General features: G+C 39.5%; 3 protein-coding genes across 6 annotated transcripts in view; 1 reads left to right on the top strand and 2 right to left on the bottom strand.

Moving 5' to 3' along the window:
• Nucleotides 1-2535, bottom strand: part of pdgfrb (platelet-derived growth factor receptor, beta polypeptide) — a 28154-nt gene extending 25619 nt beyond the window's left edge. Inside the window, exon 1 of one of the 2 annotated variants that reach the window (XM_061047914.1) lies at nt 1855-2535. The gene's annotated coding sequence lies outside the window, so the exon portion shown is untranslated. Of the gene's footprint in view, nt 1-1853 lie in introns of both variants that reach the window. The other variant, XM_061047913.1, reaches the window with a different exon arrangement.
• A 4511-nt stretch (nt 2536-7046) lies between these two features.
• cdx1a (caudal type homeobox 1a) lies at nt 7047-12565 on the top strand. 2 transcript variants are annotated; one of them, XM_061047923.1, is made up of 3 exons: nt 7047-7551; nt 8957-9105; nt 11966-12565. In XM_061047923.1, exons 1-3 carry the CDS (start codon nt 7206-7208, stop codon nt 12149-12151), a joined length of 681 nt encoding a protein of 226 aa, XP_060903906.1. In that variant the 5' UTR covers nt 7047-7205; the 3' UTR covers nt 12152-12565. The 2 variants fall into 2 exon arrangements, with proteins under 2 accessions (XP_060903906.1, XP_060903907.1); XM_061047924.1 differs by having other exon boundaries at nt 8960-9105.
• A 1885-nt stretch (nt 12566-14450) lies between these two features.
• Nucleotides 14451-19611, bottom strand: LOC132981829 (uncharacterized). Of its 2 annotated transcripts, none has more exons than XM_061047918.1 (6): nt 19358-19611; nt 18165-18491; nt 17755-18006; nt 17585-17683; nt 17250-17354; nt 14451-16152 (listed from the first exon to the last, which is right to left on the bottom strand). In XM_061047918.1, the coding sequence occupies exons 1-6, from the start codon at nt 19410-19412 to the stop codon at nt 15956-15958; spliced, it is 1035 nt and encodes a 344-aa protein (XP_060903901.1). In that variant the 5' UTR covers nt 19413-19611; the 3' UTR covers nt 14451-15955. The 2 variants fall into 2 exon arrangements, with proteins under 2 accessions (XP_060903901.1, XP_060903900.1); XM_061047917.1 differs by having other exon boundaries at nt 17498-17683.
• Nucleotides 19612-20203: the final 592 nt, after the last annotated feature.

Genomic DNA, 20203 nt, shown 5'->3' on the forward strand with positions numbered 1-20203 from the left:
TGAATTCAATGTGTTTCAAAACTTTCTGCTGAGTTCAAACTGTTACATTTCAGCACATGTGAGCTGAATCGGACTCCTGGCATGTTTTTCTGCATGGTCATAATGTGAAGCACATTTTCTCTGAACGGCTGGCATGCGGAGAGGCCGGAGAGAGCCAGGAAACAGCTGATGACGAAGGATTAGGTTTGCAGGCCAGGAGGAATGGAGCCGACTGGGCTGTGCTGCATCAGAGCCGGGGAGAAGAGCTCGGCTGCTGTGCATACCAGTAGCCTGACGCACGGTGAGAGAAATCCCCGCCGATTAGATGAGAAATAAAACTTCTCTGTATTTTACAAATCCACTCTGCAAAGACTTGTCAGAAAAGATATATTAAGCTGTAAAATGTTCAGCAAAAGGACACACAGCTGTTTTAAAACTATGACATGAATGCTGTTCAGTCCAATACCGTTGATGGTAAAAGTATGACATGTATGCGATTTTCCAAAGGCTCCTCTGCAACAACAGAGCGACACAATGCCTGCAACAAAATACCCTTAGAGCCACAGAGGATCAAAGACTTCAAAAGGAAACTCCTCACTGCAGAGGAGGAGAGCAACAGACACAAAACACATGCAAACATTGTTTTGATGACAACTTGTGCAAATTCAAAAGCCCCCCCATATCAAAAAGGTAATCTGTATATACAGATGATGGACATGCAGTTAACTAAGTATACATCTAAACAGCACAGATGCAGCCTCCTTGAATAGAAGGGAAGTGGGAAGGCTTTCAGGTGCAAAACATATGGCGGGATTAGAGTTAAAAGACATGCATGGCACATGTGTCCAGTCCACAAAATACCTCCCATTGCTCTAATGTAACTCATTCCAGGTACTAAAAGCTTCTCTTGTGATGAATGTGAGATGATTCAACAGATTGTTTATGTCTGCTCGACTCTGCATTCCTCAGACCAGACTTTATCACAGCTTTACGGGAGATTTACATTTTTTTTTAAAAAGAGGCGACCGGGGCTTGAAGCTGTTACGTGTTATCACTGAAAGGAGAATCGTCTACAGCAACACTGATGCTGGTGACAATGACTGATGCAAGGTCTGATATCACTGCACAGCCGCAGCTCGTCAATGAGCTTCTCCGTGTAGATAATTGCAGAGAAGATTGATTCTCCTAAGGCCATTCACAGGGGAGGAAGGAGAGTGATGGTTTAGTGGTAAGGACCGTCGGTTCACTCAGGGTGACTGAGGAGGGCTGAATAAACAGCCCTTTAGCAGTGAAGCACAAAGTGGTGCGCATACAAACAGCTTGTGCGACAAAGCCCAGTGCGTGTGTGTGTTTGTGTGTGTGAGAGAAACCCTGGGATACCTTGTCAAGCGTATTCTCTTAGCGGGAAGATAAACATTGTTAAAGCTGCACCGTGTAAAGAGTGAAAAGGCGTCTATGTGCAGAGATGCAAGCCGTCACCTTGTTGCTGTTTGAACAAGTTGCTCACACTCTTTCACGTTGTCGTTTCCGTTGTGTACACAATCAAGTATGTGGGAAACAAATGCCAGAAACAGAAACACATTATCATTAACAACCGACAACAAGTCAAAATGAAAGAGATTAAAGCTTTAACAACTGACATTTTAAATCAGGCTGACTCAGAGATAGTTCAATAGACAAACTATCCCATGATGTAAGGATGGGGTGCATCCGCTCTGTGAGGGACAGCTATGAAATTGAATACGTCACAGAGGGCTTACCATGCAGGCTAAGTGAATTTTAACCACTTTGTACAATATATCTTCACTTCTGCCGAGCAGCCGTGACTAAAAGTAAAATACCGTAACAGTGACAGAGAAAAAAAAGACCCCTCACCTTCACAGCGATCCTAGAAGCCTGACCAAGTCTTCCCTCTCCGTCCGAGCGGTTGCTCTCCTACTTCTGAGACCAGAGGACAGACTTCCAGCTGGTCGTCCCTACAGGGGCTGCCTCTTCAGATGTATAGATCCCTCAGATGTTCAGAGTCTGAGGTTAATCTCTGCTGTCCCCGGAGTCCACTGGAGGAGGTACCGCTCTGAGCTGGGCTGTTTGTTTAGTCAAATCACAGCACAATGGGGGTCTCCTCTCCCTGTCCCTCTCTCACACTGTGAAAAAAAGTCTGCCCACCGCTCCTGAAAACTGCTTTAAGTTTTTAAGAGAAGTGGAGACATGAACACACACGCACACCGCTTCCCTGACACATTCACAAAGAGGAGAGTGTCAGTGGTCCGGCTCTGTTGAAGCTAGAGTAAGAGAGAGTTGGAGAGGGAGAGGAGGGAGGGAAATGTGAGGGGGGGGGGAGTTGAGCGAAAAGCAAAAGAGGGAAGAGAAAAGAGAGAGGGAGAAAACTCCAAAATACAGATCAGAATTCAGCTTGTTGTCGCTCGGTAGCAGCTGAGAGGTCCTGAGCTGGACTGATTTGTTTATGAATGGAGAGGTGGACTGAGACTGTCTCTATTGGCAACAGCAATCTGGACCGCATCTAACCCCTCCATAAAACAACAAACACACTAAAGAAAAAGAGTGAGAGGGGGAAAAAAGACTTTGGCAAGGCTCACGGTGGCCTGCTTTGGAAACAAACATGGAAGTCTCAGTTTCTCAGGAACATACTCCACTTACATAAACTGTGGTGTCAGGTGTGAATGAGGTCAAATGCACTTCGTCAGGAGTGAGCCCAATTTTCTTACATGTCACATCTTTGTGTTTTTCTGTCTTTTTCCATCTTTCTCCTTTTATCCCACATAAACTGATTCAACACCTCCCTCTGTCCTCACCACCTTCTGTCTCTTTTCTCTGCTCTGTCAGCCTCTCTCTTTCAAACAAACACACACACACACAACCCCACACACACACAACCCCACACACACACACACACACAGACAAACCATTCAAAATCCACATTGGCTCTCTCCCTAATTTTGTCCTTTCCCAGGATATGGTTTGAAATTCATAACGCAACACTGGAGCTGATGAAGGTCTTTTCTTTTAACAAGGGGGCCAGGGCAGACAGAGAAGGGGGGCGGGGCTAATTGGACAGTAAACATGTTCTCCTCTAATTGTGAGGGTAAATCTAAAAGCCGATCTAGCAGTAATTAAAGAGCCAGTGTAGCCCTGGTTATTAAAGAGGAGGGGAACAACACCACACAGGACTGTCCCTCCTCTACTTCCATCTATTTCGATCTTTGTAATTAACACGTTCTTGCTGTAAGTCTGCCCTAACTCCATGTAATTTAGCCCGTGAATCTACTGTTGTATGTTTTAGTGCTGGTGTCAATTAAAAAAGGATAATATGTAATAATGCAACATGCATAACGCTCGTTCTAATTATGCAAATACTTCTCAACAGAAAATCCCCCAGGTTAAGATAAGACACAGACTTTATCTCAACATGCTGCTGCTCCTGCTAACCAGAGGCCTAACAGGAATTTAAGGCTTTTAGAGATGAACAAAATCATGGCTTATTAGACAAAATCATACTCATTTTAAAAGTGCTGCAACAGTGGCAGCTGTCCTTATCCGTTCATACAGCTTGAAGAAGTCGAAAAAACCACTCAACAAACTCGACTCCCAATCATTGTGCCACAACAATAGCCGGTCTATTCAGTCTGGAGGAACAGCTAAAGAGTTGTCTCTCTCAAAGCTGATCTGGAGTGTTGCCATTGCAAAGTCATAACGAGTGCAACCAATCTGTTTGTCTGCTCTTTATCTGTGTTTTGCTGGATTTCAGGAAAACGCTTAAAAATTATCTCTCTGTGTGTTTGACAGGCAGGGATCCCTGAAGGCCCATGGGGGGGGGGGAGGGGGTGGTAAAAATAGGAAACCCTTGGGCTGATATCTGAAATAACTGCATTTTAAAATGAAAGTAAGAGGAATAGCTGATGAACATACTAGCTGACTAGCACATATTTTTGCGACAGATGTTTAATGATAACACCTGTTTGACAGGCTGAGCGCAACAGTCAAATTTAGAGCTTAATAATGGCTGGTTAGGCCTCCTTGAAGAAGGGCGAGGACTCTGTGGCTAAAATGAAGTGAAATGAGTCATGAAGTTACTGTAACAGAAAAAAGCAGTAGCTGTTTGTTAATTATTCAGCAACTTTTTTTGTGATTCATTTCAAAATACATGTAAGCACTTGACCAAATACCCCTCTGTTCTTCTCTACTATAAATATAATCTGCTTGTGTGAGAGTAAACTGGCTAAACTTGTTTTTTTTTTTTTGTTAAAACATGACGAGAAACTTTATTACTTAGACTTAAGGAAAATATGATGCATGTCGTTTCATTCTCCTCTCTGCCCTAATGTCCTGTTAGCTCTCCGTTGCTACAGTCTAATAAAGGTAAATGAAAAGGAAACTGACCTTATTGGGTTCAAGAACTTGTACAAGAGAACTGTATTTAGTCAATCAAGACGAGCACAGTCCCCAAAGTCATTACTTAAAGCTAAATGTGTATGTTCCATGTTAATAAAACAAATCCAAATACAGACAGATTGGCTGAGTTTACACAACAACACACTCTGTGATCCGCTAAGAAAACTGAAACTAAGCTGATGAATTGTCCTTCTCAACATTTTTTGTTTATCATGACATCATGCCAAATGCAGTTGTTGTTTAGATAGGCCTTTTGTGGACTGTCTTCAGTCTCAGAGAAAAGATGGCGGCGGAAGATAAAAGCTCTGGGAGTGCTCCGCGCCTACAGCTCACTTTCTAACACATGTTAACTTTTGGAATTGATGAAAGGTGGGAACTAGCCTCTTTTTAGTTTCCTCTTGTGAACTTGGAATTTTCTACATCTTCAAGGAAATCAAGGAATTATTAAATTCTAACTTTACCCTTAATTTGAACAAATATACAGCCTGGGCTTTTCATTTCTGGCACTTCAGGTGCTTTAAATTGAATCTTTAGAGATCTTATCTGAGCAGAGCATGTTTAGGGACATAGGCTATTTGGTGCCATTTGAGCAGGATGTTCAGGCCTTAGCAAATAAAGACATGTATACTGCAAGGGATAATACCAAGTTAATTGTTTTCCAAGGTTATTTCTGAAGGAATCATACTAGTTCTTTTTTTTTTTTTCAATAACAATTTTATTGAAATTTTCAAACAATATAACAGTTAACAGACATGTACAAAGACACAACCAAACGGACTAAAATCAACCACTACATCATGCTCCTCATCATGCTCACTTCAAGGTTTTATTAACCTGCCACAGTCCATTACATTTAAATCCAGCCTCAGCCCTGAATGGGAATGTCCAGTGCCCGTATTCAGTCCAGAGGGCTTCCAATTCAGGTAAGAGAATCCTTTTGACAATAAATCTAGACTCTCCACGGGGAGGTAGTCCATGAGTGGTTGCCAAGTGATCAAGAATGACTGTTTATTGCCCTTCACCACTGCACTAATCCCATTTTTATTTTTCTTAAGTATCATACAAGTTATTGTACAATCATCTCCTCTTACAAACTTTTTACAATACATATTTAATGTGTTGTGTTGCACTTTCTGTGGACCTTTTTTTCTCCATTAACAAGACCATCTTGTGCTAACAACCATTAGCTGTTAAGGCTGATAATGACTTTTCTGACAAAGATGCCAACATGAATCTTTTATGTATTTTTGTTCGAGGCAGATGCATAAGAACCATCAGACAAGCTCAACCGGTGACATACACGGCGCTTCACAGCAGCATATTTTGAGTTTATCAAGTAAATGTGGAGAAGGCATACAGTCAGTAATAGTCGAGATTTTAATAATAACCTTATCCTTAGGTATTCCTGAAGGTCTGCAGGCATGAACTCACTGCTTCTTTCGGTGTTTTGCTGCCCTCATGTGGTTATCTTAAGCAGGTATGTTGTAGAAAATATGCCTTCAAACTTGACTTGACTGGCTAATCTTGCCACAAAGCCACAAAGTTGTTGAAGACTTCACATTACACAAAGTATTTACAATTGTTTTTCTTCAAAAATAATATATGAATCTGATCTGAGCTCTTTGCTGCATGTAATCCCCCGCTCTATACAATAAGCTAATACTTTTCTGATTTTCCCAAAGAACTTCCCTTAGCTTCTTCTGTTTTCCTGATAATGCAGAAGAAATACTTCTGCATTCTGCATCAGCACCACCCCACCAATTGACAAAGCCCCAGATTTTTTCTCTTCACACATCCTGTGCAAGTGTGAAAGTAGTGATGTTGAATCCTGGTATCGTTTAACTGTCAATTTCATCACTCTTTGTAAATCTTTGCTGTGGAAAACGTTTTTTAAAAAAGGCTGTCGCTGCAGCATGCTGTAACTCACTTATCAGACACCTACCCTGCAGTAGTTTCAGGGCATTTAAAATATAAACAATCATGTCACTCATGGTCTCCTTTGCTTTCGCAGCTCATAGAGGCATCAGTATTCATTTCAACCTATTTTTATAACCAGCTACTCCTCAAAGTAACTTTAAATTCTCATTAAAAAAAACAGGCTTTTAAACTGCTATATTTATCTGATAGCTACAGTTGCTAATTTACAGACTGACATTTTAAATTACACAATTGGCTTAAAGTGAGCTAAAGCGAAATAACAAATGTTTTTGGAAAAGGTGAGTGTATACTGACGAAGAACCTTTGACCTGATTAGATTTGCAGTGGGTGCAATACCATGTACTTTCACTTTTAATTGAATCCATTGATGCCTCTTAACTTTATGTAGGCTATTGCTTTAAGTTTGAATATGGTCTACATTGTGGATTTTTTTTTTTTTTTTTTAATTAAACTTCTGCCACATACTCTTATTTGGCTTTATGATCTATGTGCTGGATGTCACATGAGCTTTGTAAGAGCACACAACATTAAAATCTCTCGCGGGCATTATGATGGCCTTATCAAAAATGATTCACAAAGTCAAGCTGCTTACATCAGGGTCAATGCCCGCACGTCGCCAAGACGAGCAGGCAGGTCGGTCTCAGGTAAAACGTGACGTCATGATGATACTTTTGAACTCTCGAGCAGTAAATCTATAAAGGTGTGTAGTCGCACTGCTCAGGTAGCCGGTAAGTAATAAACCAGTACCTCGAGCAGAAGTGAAAACATAGCGCGAGAGCTTGCAGGGAATAAACACTGAGGCCTAACATGCGCCAGGCGGTTTGATTCACCAAGGTTTACCTGAGAGTCACCCCTACCTGTGGGCCGAGGAAGCCGGAATGTACTCCAACTCACAGACGGCCAGGCTCCCGGCTCAGACACTGTCACTGAACAGTCAGTACATCTCAACTCCGTATGACTTCACCGGTTACCATCACGTCCCGGGAGTCGGTGAGCCGACGACAGGTGCATGGAACCCCATGTACACCCCCAGGGAGGAGTATCCCTACAGCTTCCCGGGGTCAAGCCCCAGCTTCGGCCAGGTCAACTTCTCTTCCCCTGAGTTAAACGGCACGCCCACCCCCGCTGGAGGGGGGTCGTCCAACCCGTACAACTTCATTTCCGGACAGGACCCCTTCGGCTCCAGGAGGAGACCCCAAGACTCCATCAGACCGCCCGTTTCAGGTGGGAAATACAGTGTCAACATATTAACATTTTAAAGTAGTATGTTTGATTTGATAATAAATAATAGCCTATGATACAGTTCAACACTTGAATACAATTATACAGGCTCACAGTTTTCACAAAACTCTAGAGATCTGTGGATGTTTCTAGAAATGTTAAGTTACAATTGTTTTTGTCCCAATACCAAGTGTCTTTTTGAGCCCTAAATGTTTGGAAAATAGCAAAAATTAAAATACTTAGCCTGATATTGTGGGGTAACCCTGATTGCAGTGCATTTCCCTCTATTACCAAATGTTTTGTTTGTTATTGTCACGTAATGAATCACCTTTGATTTCCATGTTAAAATTTGGGGCAGTTATGAATTAATGCTTTCAAATCAAGAACTGAAAAGCCACTTGCAGATAGACCCGCTTTAAATAGAATCGGAGGCAAATATGCTCCTGATAGGCCTACTATATTGAAACTACTGTAGATGTTTGAGCACACATGTTCTTGTAAATTTAATATGCTGAGAGCAAATCGGATGATTTACATTTCAGTCAGTGGAGTCGAGATAAAACTTACACTATATTATTAACGATGAAACTAACAGCCTACATTAAGAGTCCTCGGTGGAGACAAAGGACAATTTAATTCCAGCTCTTCGTGGCTGCTCAGATAACACAAACAGAAACCATTTCAACATATACACAGAGTAGACTGACTGTACACACACACATTCATCAAGCTTTAGCCTCTCCCTTCCGCCAGCAAGGTGCAAGATGTCAATGCAGAGCTAACAGTGGAGGCCATGAAGTCTGCAAAAATGTCCCTCCCCACCCTCTCTGTCCACTGGGTGGGTGCTAAAGGGTGACAGGCTAGATAACACCGGCACTACAGGAAGTCTGCTCAAGTCAAACTGAACTTCAGCTGAAGGCGAACACTCAGGGTTTACTCATGTCTGTGTGCTAGTGTGTAAGTTTGCCTTAATCAATGCTGTCACAAAGACATAATGTCAGATCAATAACTCTGACTCACCCTTACCAAAGTGTTTGTGTGAGCATGCATGTCAATGAAAGCCTGTGTAAACACCTATGTAAACACCACTTACAGTGATAAGGAGGACCAGTGATGCAATGCAGTGGGAAGTCTTTAAATAAGTTATAGTTAGCGTGATTAATAGATTTGATGAGGCTTTAAGTGGCGCCTGAACCTGAATGTGGAACCAGACGTCTTAAAATTAGTCATGTTTTGCCACAGTTCTTGGTAACATGAGTCACAGAAATAAGGCTCATTTTTGTTTGTATTTCTGGTCAGATTGAAGACAAAAAAGACATGGGAATAGATAAAGCAAACACAAAGTCAGTCAATCGTCTCCACTTGTACGAATTGTTTTGCTTATCCAGGATTGTTTTGTGTGATTCAGTAGGAAAGACTCGCACTCAGGACAAGTATAGGGTGGTGTACACTGATCAGCAGCGCCTGGAGCTGGAAAAGGAGTTTCAGCACAACCGCTACATCACCATGAGGAGGAAGACTGAGCTGTCAATGGCACTGAGCCTCTCTGAGAGACAGGTGAGCTCAGGAGCACGCAGAAACGTAGAGGTAAAACGGTAAGGGCTGGAGAACGAGGGAGACAAAGCATGCGAGCATTTAACTTTAAAACAGAGGAGTGACTGAGAAGGGAAAAAAAATCAAGTCCACATAGGATTCTCAGCAAGAGCAGCAGGCTAGCATAGCAGGATGCATCCAGGAACAGCATTTATAGGTCACTCACATTTTGGCCGCTCAATGTTAGATACAAATATAAAACACAATACTGAAGACTTGAAGCATAAAAACACACTTTAATGACACTGCCAGCTTAAAGAGCATATTAGACTGACAACTATAAACATGGTGTAGACATGTGGCTATGGTTTTCCTATAGAGGAAGAGCTTTAAGCTCCAGTAAAAATCTGGAGATAGTGGAGATATTGTTTTTAAATCTAACTTTGTAACTTTCAGCAGCCACTGTGCCCACAGGCTGCAATTGAGGGATAGCAGTAAATGCACCATAAACCCAAAGGTGATATGACTTAGCAAGTTGGTGATGGTTATGACATCAAACATTTCACTTTTAAGGAAAATGTTTTTTTTAATCTTTTTTTTTTAAGTTGCATGGTCCCAAATTTACAACTGCACTGAGAAAACGAGGAATTGCTCAGAAATAGTTAAAGAAACAATTAAACAGAGTACCTTGTTTTGAGGGATGATTGACAGTGTCAGGAAATGTGTCTGTAAATCAAATACAATGAAACAGCATTTATTAATCAGACACACACAGTAGCTTTTTTCAGTTGATCCCTCTTGTTATGTTTTTTCGTTAATGTGAGTTGAGGTTGGAGTCTTGGTAAAGTGTGGGAGTTTAAAAAAGGATTCACTTGTGTTTTATCATGTGAGTGTTATTGTTTTTCAGGCTAAGGGCTAAAACATTATAAATAATATATTGGTATTGGTCTTTTAGATTTTTCTTGCCTCCATGTTGAAAGTGACCTCATTTATGTTAAGATTTATTTTTGGGCGTTTGCCTTTTTTTAGGTATGATAGTGGAGGTAGGAAATCAGGGAAAGAGAGTGGGGAATGACATGCAGGAAAGGAGTCGCAGGTCGGACTTGAACCCGGGCTGCCCACTAGGAGTACTATAGTCTTACATGGGGCTAGCAAACCGCTTTGCTATCATCATGTTAAGTTAGAACTAATCAGAAATTTCTTCAACATAACAGTTTGGAGAAAACAGCTTTCAACTAAACTGCAGAAAACCTCTATAAATAAGCAATAATGTTATGTGGCCAGACAAACTGTTTTGCATAAGTGGTGTTAATGGTGAAACCCTCAATCCTACTCTCACGTTACCATTGTTGTTGTTGTTTTTTCCGCCTGCTCATTCTGTCTGTCAAACCCACAGTTGAGAGCAACCAGGGGAAAGGCGGAAACTGCGAATCGCGTATAACGAAGTAGGTGAGGGAGGGCGATCACAAAAAAACAAAATCATTGCAGTTCGTCATCCAGTGGAGATAACAGGCTTGATAATGTGACAATGCAAAATAAATTGCAAAAACATGTTCCGCAAGAGAGAGGTCCCTATCATACGCCCTGTGCAAAGTATCTTGGCCTGCAGCACAGGTGTCTTTCCTATTTTCAACCTGATTCACACCCAGTAGTCACACTGTTTGATTGGCAAATTAACTTGCAGCCCCGTTAGCACCCAGCGGTTGGGTTGCTTGAGGTGAGGCGAGGTGATGTGTGGTCCGGTGCAAGGTAAGGACTGCGTCCTACCTCTAGGACGCGGAAATCAAATGCACCTTTGGACCACCTAAAATCTAAAGTCTGTGGCACAGTTTGTTCCCGCTCTTTAGAGGATGCACTAAAAAAAGCTGGGCAGACATCGGCGAGTTTACAACCCAAGTTATAGCATCACAACAGCACACCTACTCCACAGTGTGTTATCAGTGCATTTGCCGAAACCATTCAAATTGAGTTTTTAATGGGAAGGAGAGAGAGACGACAACCAACACTGAGTTCTCCTCTGTGTGGGCTGGCTCCAACAGTGATCGGTCTAATATAGCTGAGAAAATAAGTAAATAAATGTTTACGGCCTATCTTGACAGCTCCCAGAACATAAGTTAACGTAGATCCTGTCTGATTCTGTCGGCATGTCTGGAAATGAAGTTACGTTTTTGTGTCTCATGCAGCGCTCTTAATTTGAAAAGGCAATGATCGTTTCTGAAGATGTGGGCAAGCTTAAAGGAAGAATATGCGACTTTTTGATCCAGTAGCAGTGTTTCCCCTACCATTATACTAGGGTATATGGTACACTGCATGTAAATGTACATGAAAAGACCCTGATCTAAAAACGCTTACGTGACATTCAAATAAGCAGTGAGTACTGCTGAATGTTATTCTTCTTTTCTCTAGTCCCTCAATTAAACAACTTTTATACGCAAGGTGATGAGCCGGCCGGCCGTCCCGGCGATGTAAACACGCTGTAGATACGGCTCAGACAGCGGGACTCGGGTGTCACACTCATCGTAGACAGTCATGACTCACAGAGTTATTTTCAGAGGATGTACTGGTTTCTGCTGTATTTATGTGTAAAATGTTGCACATTCAGCCTTTTCATACAGTGACGTGTGAGTGATGTATGTGTTCAGGGTCACAGTAAAAGGAGAAATGGTCAAATGAGCTGGCCGGAATTTGGTCTTTCTAAGAATAAACTCTGAAACAAGATGTGCAAATAATTACGAGCCAGCTTGCCGGGACACCTGACTCTTAAAGGAATGAGAGCTGGCGCTATGATTGGTTTGAGTTATATTAGTGCCACAACACACCTATGTATAACCAAGCAATTTAATCCAACATCTTTGCGTTGATACTACGTGTGTGGATGTTTCAGGTGAAGATCTGGTTTCAGAACAGACGTGCAAAAGAGAGGAAGGTAACCAAGAAGAAGCTGCAGCACTCCCAGCAGGCCTCTACCACTACACCCACCCCACCTGTGCTGGGTGGACCAGCTGACACCCACATCCCCACCAGCCCCAGCAGCAACATTTTGTCTGACACAGTGGCAGAAGAATACTAGCTGGATTTCACATGGAAGAATGATTCTGCAAGAAAGATGTACATAGTGTCTGTTTTGTTTGCCACAGAATTAATGAGAGAATGCTGCACTTCCCTGCCTTTAAAAATAACAAGCACTTCATATCAGTTGCATTGATCATTCCCACTTAACATTTGCCAAGCATAAAAGTGTAAATATGGATCATTATCAGCACCAAGACACTGATTTTAAAGACCAAGAATTACTGGATAACTTGTCACTTGTTAAATCTTTGTGCCGTCTTTAAGAATTTCTGGTGGAAGTTCAAATGAAAAGCATTTTTAGAAGTTCCTCTGTCTTTAATGTACAGAGATTTTGAAATCCGACTGAATTTTTGTTCACAGCACAAGACTGCAAATGATATCGCATCTGGTCAATTAATAAGAATTAGGATAGGATACGTGTATGTGTGTTTTTTTGTGTCTATTTTTCCTAGGTGTTTCAAATTAAGGAAGTCAAAAACAAACTTTTGTAACAAACATTTAAACAACAATTTAATGTTCCCTATGTGGAATTATGTTGATGCAGGATTTATCTTTCAAAAGTAAAGACTGGTGAGTTTCAGGTTAGGGAGAGGAAGGCAGCAGTTTTATGGAAGGCTTGAATGCAAAAAAAAAAAAAAAAGTTAAAAATAAGGAAGTGCAAGTCATGGGACTCTGACATGAAAACAAATACTGTGGTTTTGCTTATATTTGTCAACAGCTTTATAACCAGACATGAAAAATTAATTTAAATAGGACTGTGAGAAATGTGCTTTTAACAGACTCTGGAATAAGACATTCAGACAAAGTCACATCCTGTAAAAATGCCCACAGTCATTGTACCGCTAAACACACACATATCTGAAGAGAAATCAGTCTCTGCTCCTCTAGTCCTGTGAGTCTATAGTACTGTAAGTAATGTATGCACTGTTAAAGTATGTTCACTACAGAGTGTTCACAGTTTTTAGATTGTTCCTTTTTGAGGCTCACAGAAGTGGAAGGAAAAATGATAATTTTAGATATGTAAATTTAGTCTTATCATAGCCGGTTGAGCAAGGCAAAAACTCCTGTGTTCTACCAGTCTTTTGTGCAATGACAAAGTTTTCCTTTTCCCTCTATTTTTTTTGCTTTTAACTCTTTTAATTTAAACAATGTGTTTTTGTTTTATAAAATGCTAACACTGATGTTCATGTGGGTTTAGATGCACATTATGAAGCATGCTCTTTCTCTTCACCAGCACTTACTGTCTGTTGGTCTAAATATGTTTTGATGTTCCCTGAACCACAACCGCTTAAACAAGTTTCACTCCCAAAGGCATCGTGACAAGCTCACTCTGCTGAAGATGAAAGAGTCATAATATTAATCTTTACATGCCCACAAAACTATCTGATAAATACATGAATTTAATGAGAGGATGACCTGAGATGATCTTTTTCTTGTACTTTTACATCATGTCATTAAATAATATATGCTAGAGCATTTAAATGTATTCCAGCCCATACCTTCTGACAAATATTTTCAGAGAAACGTTCATATCCTCTTCCTGTCACACTGACCAACAGCTAACAGTTTCATATTATACTGAATTAATTATTTTCTAAATTCAGACTCAAACTTTTCTCACCTCTACACAAAATTCTAACATTGCTATTCATTGAACAACAACAAGAAACATGAGGGGGTTTTCTTCACTCAAGAATGAATCACCTGTTATATTTTATAGTTTAATACCTTTGGCATGGTAACTTAACATCACCTGAATATGTCACGACAATGTCAAAATCACCTGTTTTTTATGAGGGGGAAAATAAATGTTTAATTTGGGTTTAACCAAACTTGTCAAAAGCTGAGGTTCAACAGTCTAAACTTTGTTTTATCTATACATATAGAAACAGGCTGCGATAATAATGAACTATTTAAAACCAGTACCAGTTTTGTATTGAATGGAACGCTACTGGCCGACTGATCATTCAGTAAAAAGATCTTTTGAGCAGCTTTAATAAACTACTCCTGTGTGGTTAATCATTTTCTCAGTGGATCATGTTGGTCAGAAGTTCAAATGTGTTTCAACAAGAAGGCTGGAATACAAAAAAGACAATCTAAGGTGGTTGTTTAAGGACAGCACAACCGTCATGAGCCATAAACACTGTTTTTATTGCTATGTGTGAGCTGAATGGTTGTCCATGGTTGTCAACCTTTAACTAGGAGCTATCAAACCAAAACCAATCATATCAACTCTGTCTTTGTTTAAACAAATAAAAGCACACGGTGTCACCCTTAATGCAAGAAAACAAAAAGAATCACCAAATCAGCATTACTTTAATATATTTCACTTAAACATAAGTCACAGAGCTCTACAATAAGGTCACAAACTTAATCACACATGGCTTATGTGGGATTACTTGAACCAAATGTGATAATACAAACAGAAACCAAAGATTCCAGGCCTGAGGATCAAAGGTTTCGCCAAACACTGTTTGACCCAGAACACACCCAAACAGCAAAATACTGTTGACAGACAGAACTGAGCTTTTACCCACATGTGATTAAAGCTTTCCAAAAGATATTTCTCTGAAATGTATACATGTGTTGCTTTTGACATTGACCTGTTTTGCATGTTAACATGTTCAGTGCACATAAAAAGGCTAACTCCATTGTGATCTCTTTCAAGTCGTTCTCCGATGCATATGTTTGGTGCACTCTAAAAGGAAACCACAAGTTATAGGAAATGCATCAATCTAAAAATAGAAACGATAACTTGATAGAGTTGAAAGATAAACACATCGCTGGCTCAGATGTGACAAGCTTTTAGGTTCAATATGATTTGATCTACAAGTGGCTGAATTTTCTTAATTTTTCATACCACATTAGTCACTTTCAGTTTTCCTCCTTTTTCACTAAAGTTGAAAAATGTGACGCTCCTTCCTTCTTATTAATAAAACATTTCTCCTTTGTTTGTGATCATTTAAAATGTAATAATTTACTATAATCTAACATAAAAAGGCTGCATCATATTTACGTCTGCAACAAATAAAAATACTTTTGTTATACATCAAGAGGCACAATTAAAATACATAATACGTGCCTTAAAAGACTATTTCACAGATAAATGACACAAACTATTTAACCCACTGATTTTGAAATACTGAAAACCAGCGTCTGAGAAAAAGCAGAAGTGTGGACATCATGGAAACAAATTTGTGCTCACTGTGAACTTCCGAAGAGACGAGACATTTCTTAACAAGCTTTTTGGGGGGCTTCAGAGACAAAGGTAAACAGCACAGTACAATCCAACCCTCAACTGACCCATTTACATCTTTTAAAAGAGTTTAAGAACATACAAAATATCATTTTGACGTTTGTAAAAGAAGCCATGGTACATTACATGTAAACGCACATTTAAGACAATCTTATACTTTGTTAATATGTACATTTTCACTGCAAGTTTACAGGATTTTAACGATGAAATAATAGTAAATATGCTCATAAATTAAACCTAGTAAACGCAAGAAAGTACAACATATTATTCTTAATATAAAGAGAGAAGGTATAAGTTGTGGAGCATTGAAAATATAACCATTATAAAATTCATAAAAAGAAGTATATAAAAGCTAGCAATGCTATTCAATGGAGATAATGTCAAGTATTTAACCATAAGTATAGTAAAAAATATGAAAATGTTGAGAATCTATGGCTACTGATGGCCATAAATGTGTCCTATATGAAGTCACATAAAATGATTGTGAATGACCTTAAGCCAACACACATCTCCTCTGTCAGCAGACAGTGGTGCAGTCTTTGTGAATCACCTGCCTTTGCGAACCTTTGCGTACACGCAGTCATCTCTTGATGGTTCAACAGTCTGCCGAGGTCGCTCTGAAAACTTGACCTGGCCGTACTCCACCTCCATCTCTGCCCTTTGCTGCATCGGCTTCCCCTCCCTCGCCTGCCGCTGCACAATCCTGACATCTGCGTAGGTTAAATCCTGTTCGTCATCCTCTTCTGCACAGAAAAATAAATAGTACGCACAATCAAATTTTGTCATGTTTGATTACAAAAGAATTACATTCAAACTTTTGGTGATGCACTGTTTGCTTTTAGCTGAAGGTTTGTTGGGTAGATTGGTATAACTGTCTAGCTTGTAAGCTTTAAATAAAGACTTAAAATCTGCCTTTTGGCACCTCTTAAATACTAAGCCTTTTTAACAACATAAGACAAATGTGTTCACTAAGTAGCTTAGCCTCTACTGGAAAAGATTTTTGCAGATTGCTCCGTTTTGGTGTGTGTGTCTCTTTAAATTCAATGAGTCCTCCTGAGTTTTCCAGGTAGACATCACTCCTCTGTAGAGAGAATAAAAATGGCAGATCTGCGCAAAGGTTTTGTTCCTGCCGTTTGTCTAGGTGTTCGTGGAGTCCATGGGTGGAGATACATGGGGAAGGGAAGGGTATTTTTTTTTTTACCAGAGTCCAATTGTGACATCACAAGTTGAGCAAATTTTAAACAGATTTTTCTCTGTGTTGTAAGACTCATGCAGACGACAAACAATGGATGGATTTATTTCAAATTTTCTGGGTTGGTAGACACGCAGGTTACCCAAATATATGTTCAAAAACACTGTACAAGTAGATTTCTCATAATATGTCCTCTTTTAAAGTTAACTTTGAAGAAGAAAACTGTTTGTTATTTTTACACTTGCCCCAAACCCTACAAATATCCATGCTATAGGCTAGTGTTTTTTTTATGAAACTAAAAGCAGCTAAACTTTCTGCTGTCATGTTTTAATATTCAATATTCAGTAAGATTTATTGCATAACAAATGTCTTTAAATCTTTAGTTTACTTAATAACAAGATAAAAATGTGTTGATAGTAGAGTAGAGGCAGATTTTGATACTTTTTTCACAGAGCAAGCCCCTCCAGCCAGCCCCGAACTATCCTGTATTACTTAAACTAAACATCTGCTAATAGCTTCATGATTTCATATTCAACGTTTCTCGGTTAAATGAAAGCCGGTAAGTGTAATGCTGACAAATATTTTTTAGAAGAAAAAAGTGCAGAGTGCAGTGGTGGGTCAAGAAAAAAAGGAAGTTATGTTCAGTACCTTTAGGTTTGTTCTGCTTTTTTTTCTGAGCATAGACGACTGCCACTCCTACAGCCAACAGAATCAGCAGTGCAGAGAGCACACCGGCTATTATCGGCAAATATTCTAGTAGATTTAGTTATAAAAGAAAGAGCATATAAATCATTAAGTTAGCAATCACTAATGGTGTTTTTTTTATGGAGAAAGACAAAGATTAAAATGACAACTACTTTGATGAGTCCACGCTGGCGTAGTTTGTTTCCACTTACTGATGTACCATGGGTCTTCTTTGGTGTGGTTGGAGGATGTGATATTAATAGAGGGTTTATTTGACACTGTGGTGTCAGGCTCCTTACCCTCAGGTGTTGGTGGAGGACACAGTGTTTCATTAGTTGGAGGAAACCACTGTGATATGTACGTCCCATTGGGTAAGGTGCACTGGAGAAATGTGAAGCCTATGGGAAAGAAACAGATCAGCGACTGATAAATGTTGAAATAACAGTTTGGGTCTTGTGTTTTCACTCACCACAGGTCTGCTTTTCTTTTCGGACAACACTGACATCATTTCTGACTGAGCAGACCAGTTCTCCTGACACGTCTTGTTTCAGAGTGATGTTCTGACTCTCACTATTTCCGGAGAGGAGCTGAGTTTGTGTCAGCGGTCGTCCACCCAGAGTCCATCTGTACTGAGGACCGTCCCCTCCCTCAGAGGAGCATGAGGCCTTCATCTCTCCCTGGGACAGACACTCAGAGACCAGCAGGACAGAGGACACAGGAGCTGAAGGAAACACACTCAGATTCATTTTTATGCACGTAATAATTTTAGTTAATAAACGTTCTTAAACAGAACAGATAAAGAAACAGATATATGTAGAATACGACATAAATGTATATCTAAATTACTGAATACCACAGTGGATTAAAAATGCTACTTACCTTGAATGGTCAACTGTAGAGTGCGTTTCTCTCGATTTGTTCCACTTTTATCTTTATAGACATCAAGAGTATATTCACCACCATCATTCCTGCTCAGGTCATTGATCCTAAATGTTCCATTACTTGGACTAAATGAGGAACGGTTCTTTATCTCATTAGTCACAATCGTATTATCCCTCCAACGAAATATTGTTGTTGTTGTATTAAATAGCCACTGGGATCTAAATATTTTTGAGGCGTCGTCCATCAGCCGGAGGACCACAGTTCCTCCAAGAGCTCCATAACATTTAGCTCCATTCTGTCTGCCATCACAGAAGGTCTCAACACCTGGAATTAGAAAATAATAACTCGTAATAGACACATTAATATCACAATACTGATCATTTAATTCTTAATAAATTGTTAACATTGTTTCAAAGCATATACAAATAGGCTAACAATTATATTTTAAAAAAAATTGAAATAAGCGTGTTTTTTGCAGACCACACTGATCAAACAGGTTAAACACTTGTTTGTAGACAGGCCTTTGCTTTAATAACAGTCAATGTCCAGCTAACAGAGGTGTTTTGCTTTTATAAACCTTCTCATTTTATTAAGTAAGGCATTCTGATGTAGTCAGTTTAATCCCCTGATGTTTTCTTTCACAACTAAAGAACTTCATTGTGAATTAAAGAGAATTACACTGTTAATCGATCACTAGCACCTTTATTTATAAGGGGTTATTGATTAAATGTAGGTTGTTTTTGCATGAAAATAGTTAGGTTAAAAATGATGTAACTGCTATGACAAAGCACACTGTCAGACCGTGTTGCATTTTAAACGCTGAAGTGACTCAAGGGGAAGAATGTCAGGGGACAATCCACCAAAAAGTGAATATCTAAATTATCAATAAAAATATGATTTGACAATTTGACATATTGTTTGTATAACAACTCAGGTTTATTTAACTGAACATTTTACCTCTGAATCAAAAGATAATTTAAATAAAAGTCATATACAGTTGAGTTCCTAACAGCCAGTCCTAAGTTAACTTTATCAATAAAAAGGTAATTCTTTCACATCAAACATTAGTCTCAAGCATTTCTCTGAGCGGAGATCATCTCTATTCCAAACTTATAATACCAGCAGATGCACTAAAGCCTGAGGCCTCTTTTCCACAGAATATTGAACCTTAAATAGATGTGTTAGCTCACCATGAGAGGTGCCATGCAGCAGCAGCAGCAGCAACAGTCCAAAAACAGCGTCCATGTCTCCTCAGTTTTCAGCCTCTGGTGACTCTCTGTCAGCAGCTTCCAGAACAAACTTTTCTACTTCCCCTAAAGACAAATAAGCTGATTTTAGCCAAACAGCCTCAAACGTGTCTCCCTAATTATCAGCCTCAGAGAATGTGTGAAAACCTTTACAAAGCGTCTGCTGCTGTCTTAATCGTTACATCGTTAAAGGAAGTTGTGTCAGTTTCACTTCCCCTATAACCAAACCAAGAGGGCCTTTTGGTGTGATGGACAGCCTGGAAGAGAAGGAAGCATTCCTCCTTCGATCCGAAAGAGGATTTGAGACTAACAGCTGATGTTTCTAAGATGTCTGTGTTCAAATATTAACAAGAAATGTATGCTATTTAACAACTGTATAACCTGGTATATCTTGATGTTATAATTCCTCACAAAATAAGGATCTTATACATCTCAATTCATCTCTTAATATATCATAACAAGTTCAAACTATTCTAATTTGAATATGAGATGTTGGCTCAACCTCTCACACTGCCCCTAACCCTTTTATATTAGCAAGAGAACACTTGAAGAATATTTACAACAAACTGTATTTTCAAAGGACTTAGACAGGGAGGTATTCAGAAACAAAAAAAATTGAAATGACAAATAATTGTGTTTAAAATCCTTTGAAATATGAACAGATTTGTTCTCATTGGATTAAGACAATGGAGAATAATATTGATATTGATCCACTTTGGATACATTTCAGGTAAACATCAAGGACACTGAAGGTCAAACAGTTTGATTCTTGAAAATATAAAACAATTA

This window comes from Labrus mixtus, chromosome 10, assembly GCF_963584025.1.
Source record: "Labrus mixtus chromosome 10, fLabMix1.1, whole genome shotgun sequence".
NCBI classification, from domain to species: domain Eukaryota; kingdom Metazoa; phylum Chordata; class Actinopteri; order Labriformes; family Labridae; genus Labrus; species Labrus mixtus.

Bases quoted from the DNA above. Each gene is read 5' to 3' on its own strand.
- cdx1a (XM_061047923.1), top strand. From the start codon at position 7,206: ATGTACTCCAACTCACAGACGGCCAGGCTCCCGGCTCAGACACTGTCA. The intron at 7,552-8,956 runs GTGGGAAATACA...TGTGTGATTCAG, and splicing joins CATCAGACCGCCCGTTTCAG to TAGGAAAGACTCGCACTCAG. The intron at 9,106-11,965 runs GTGAGCTCAGGA...TGGATGTTTCAG, and splicing joins TGAGCCTCTCTGAGAGACAG to GTGAAGATCTGGTTTCAGAA.
- LOC132981829 (XM_061047917.1), bottom strand. From the start codon at position 19,412: ATGGACGCTGTTTTTGGACTGTTGCTGCTGCTGCTGCTGCATGGCACC. The intron at 17,355-17,497 runs GTAAGTGGAAAC...TAAATCTACTAG, and splicing joins AGAAGACCCATGGTACATCA to AATATTTGCCGATAATAGCC. The intron at 16,153-17,249 runs GTACTGAACATA...TTTTCTGTGCAG, and splicing joins AAAGCAGAACAAACCTAAAG to AAGAGGATGACGAACAGGAT.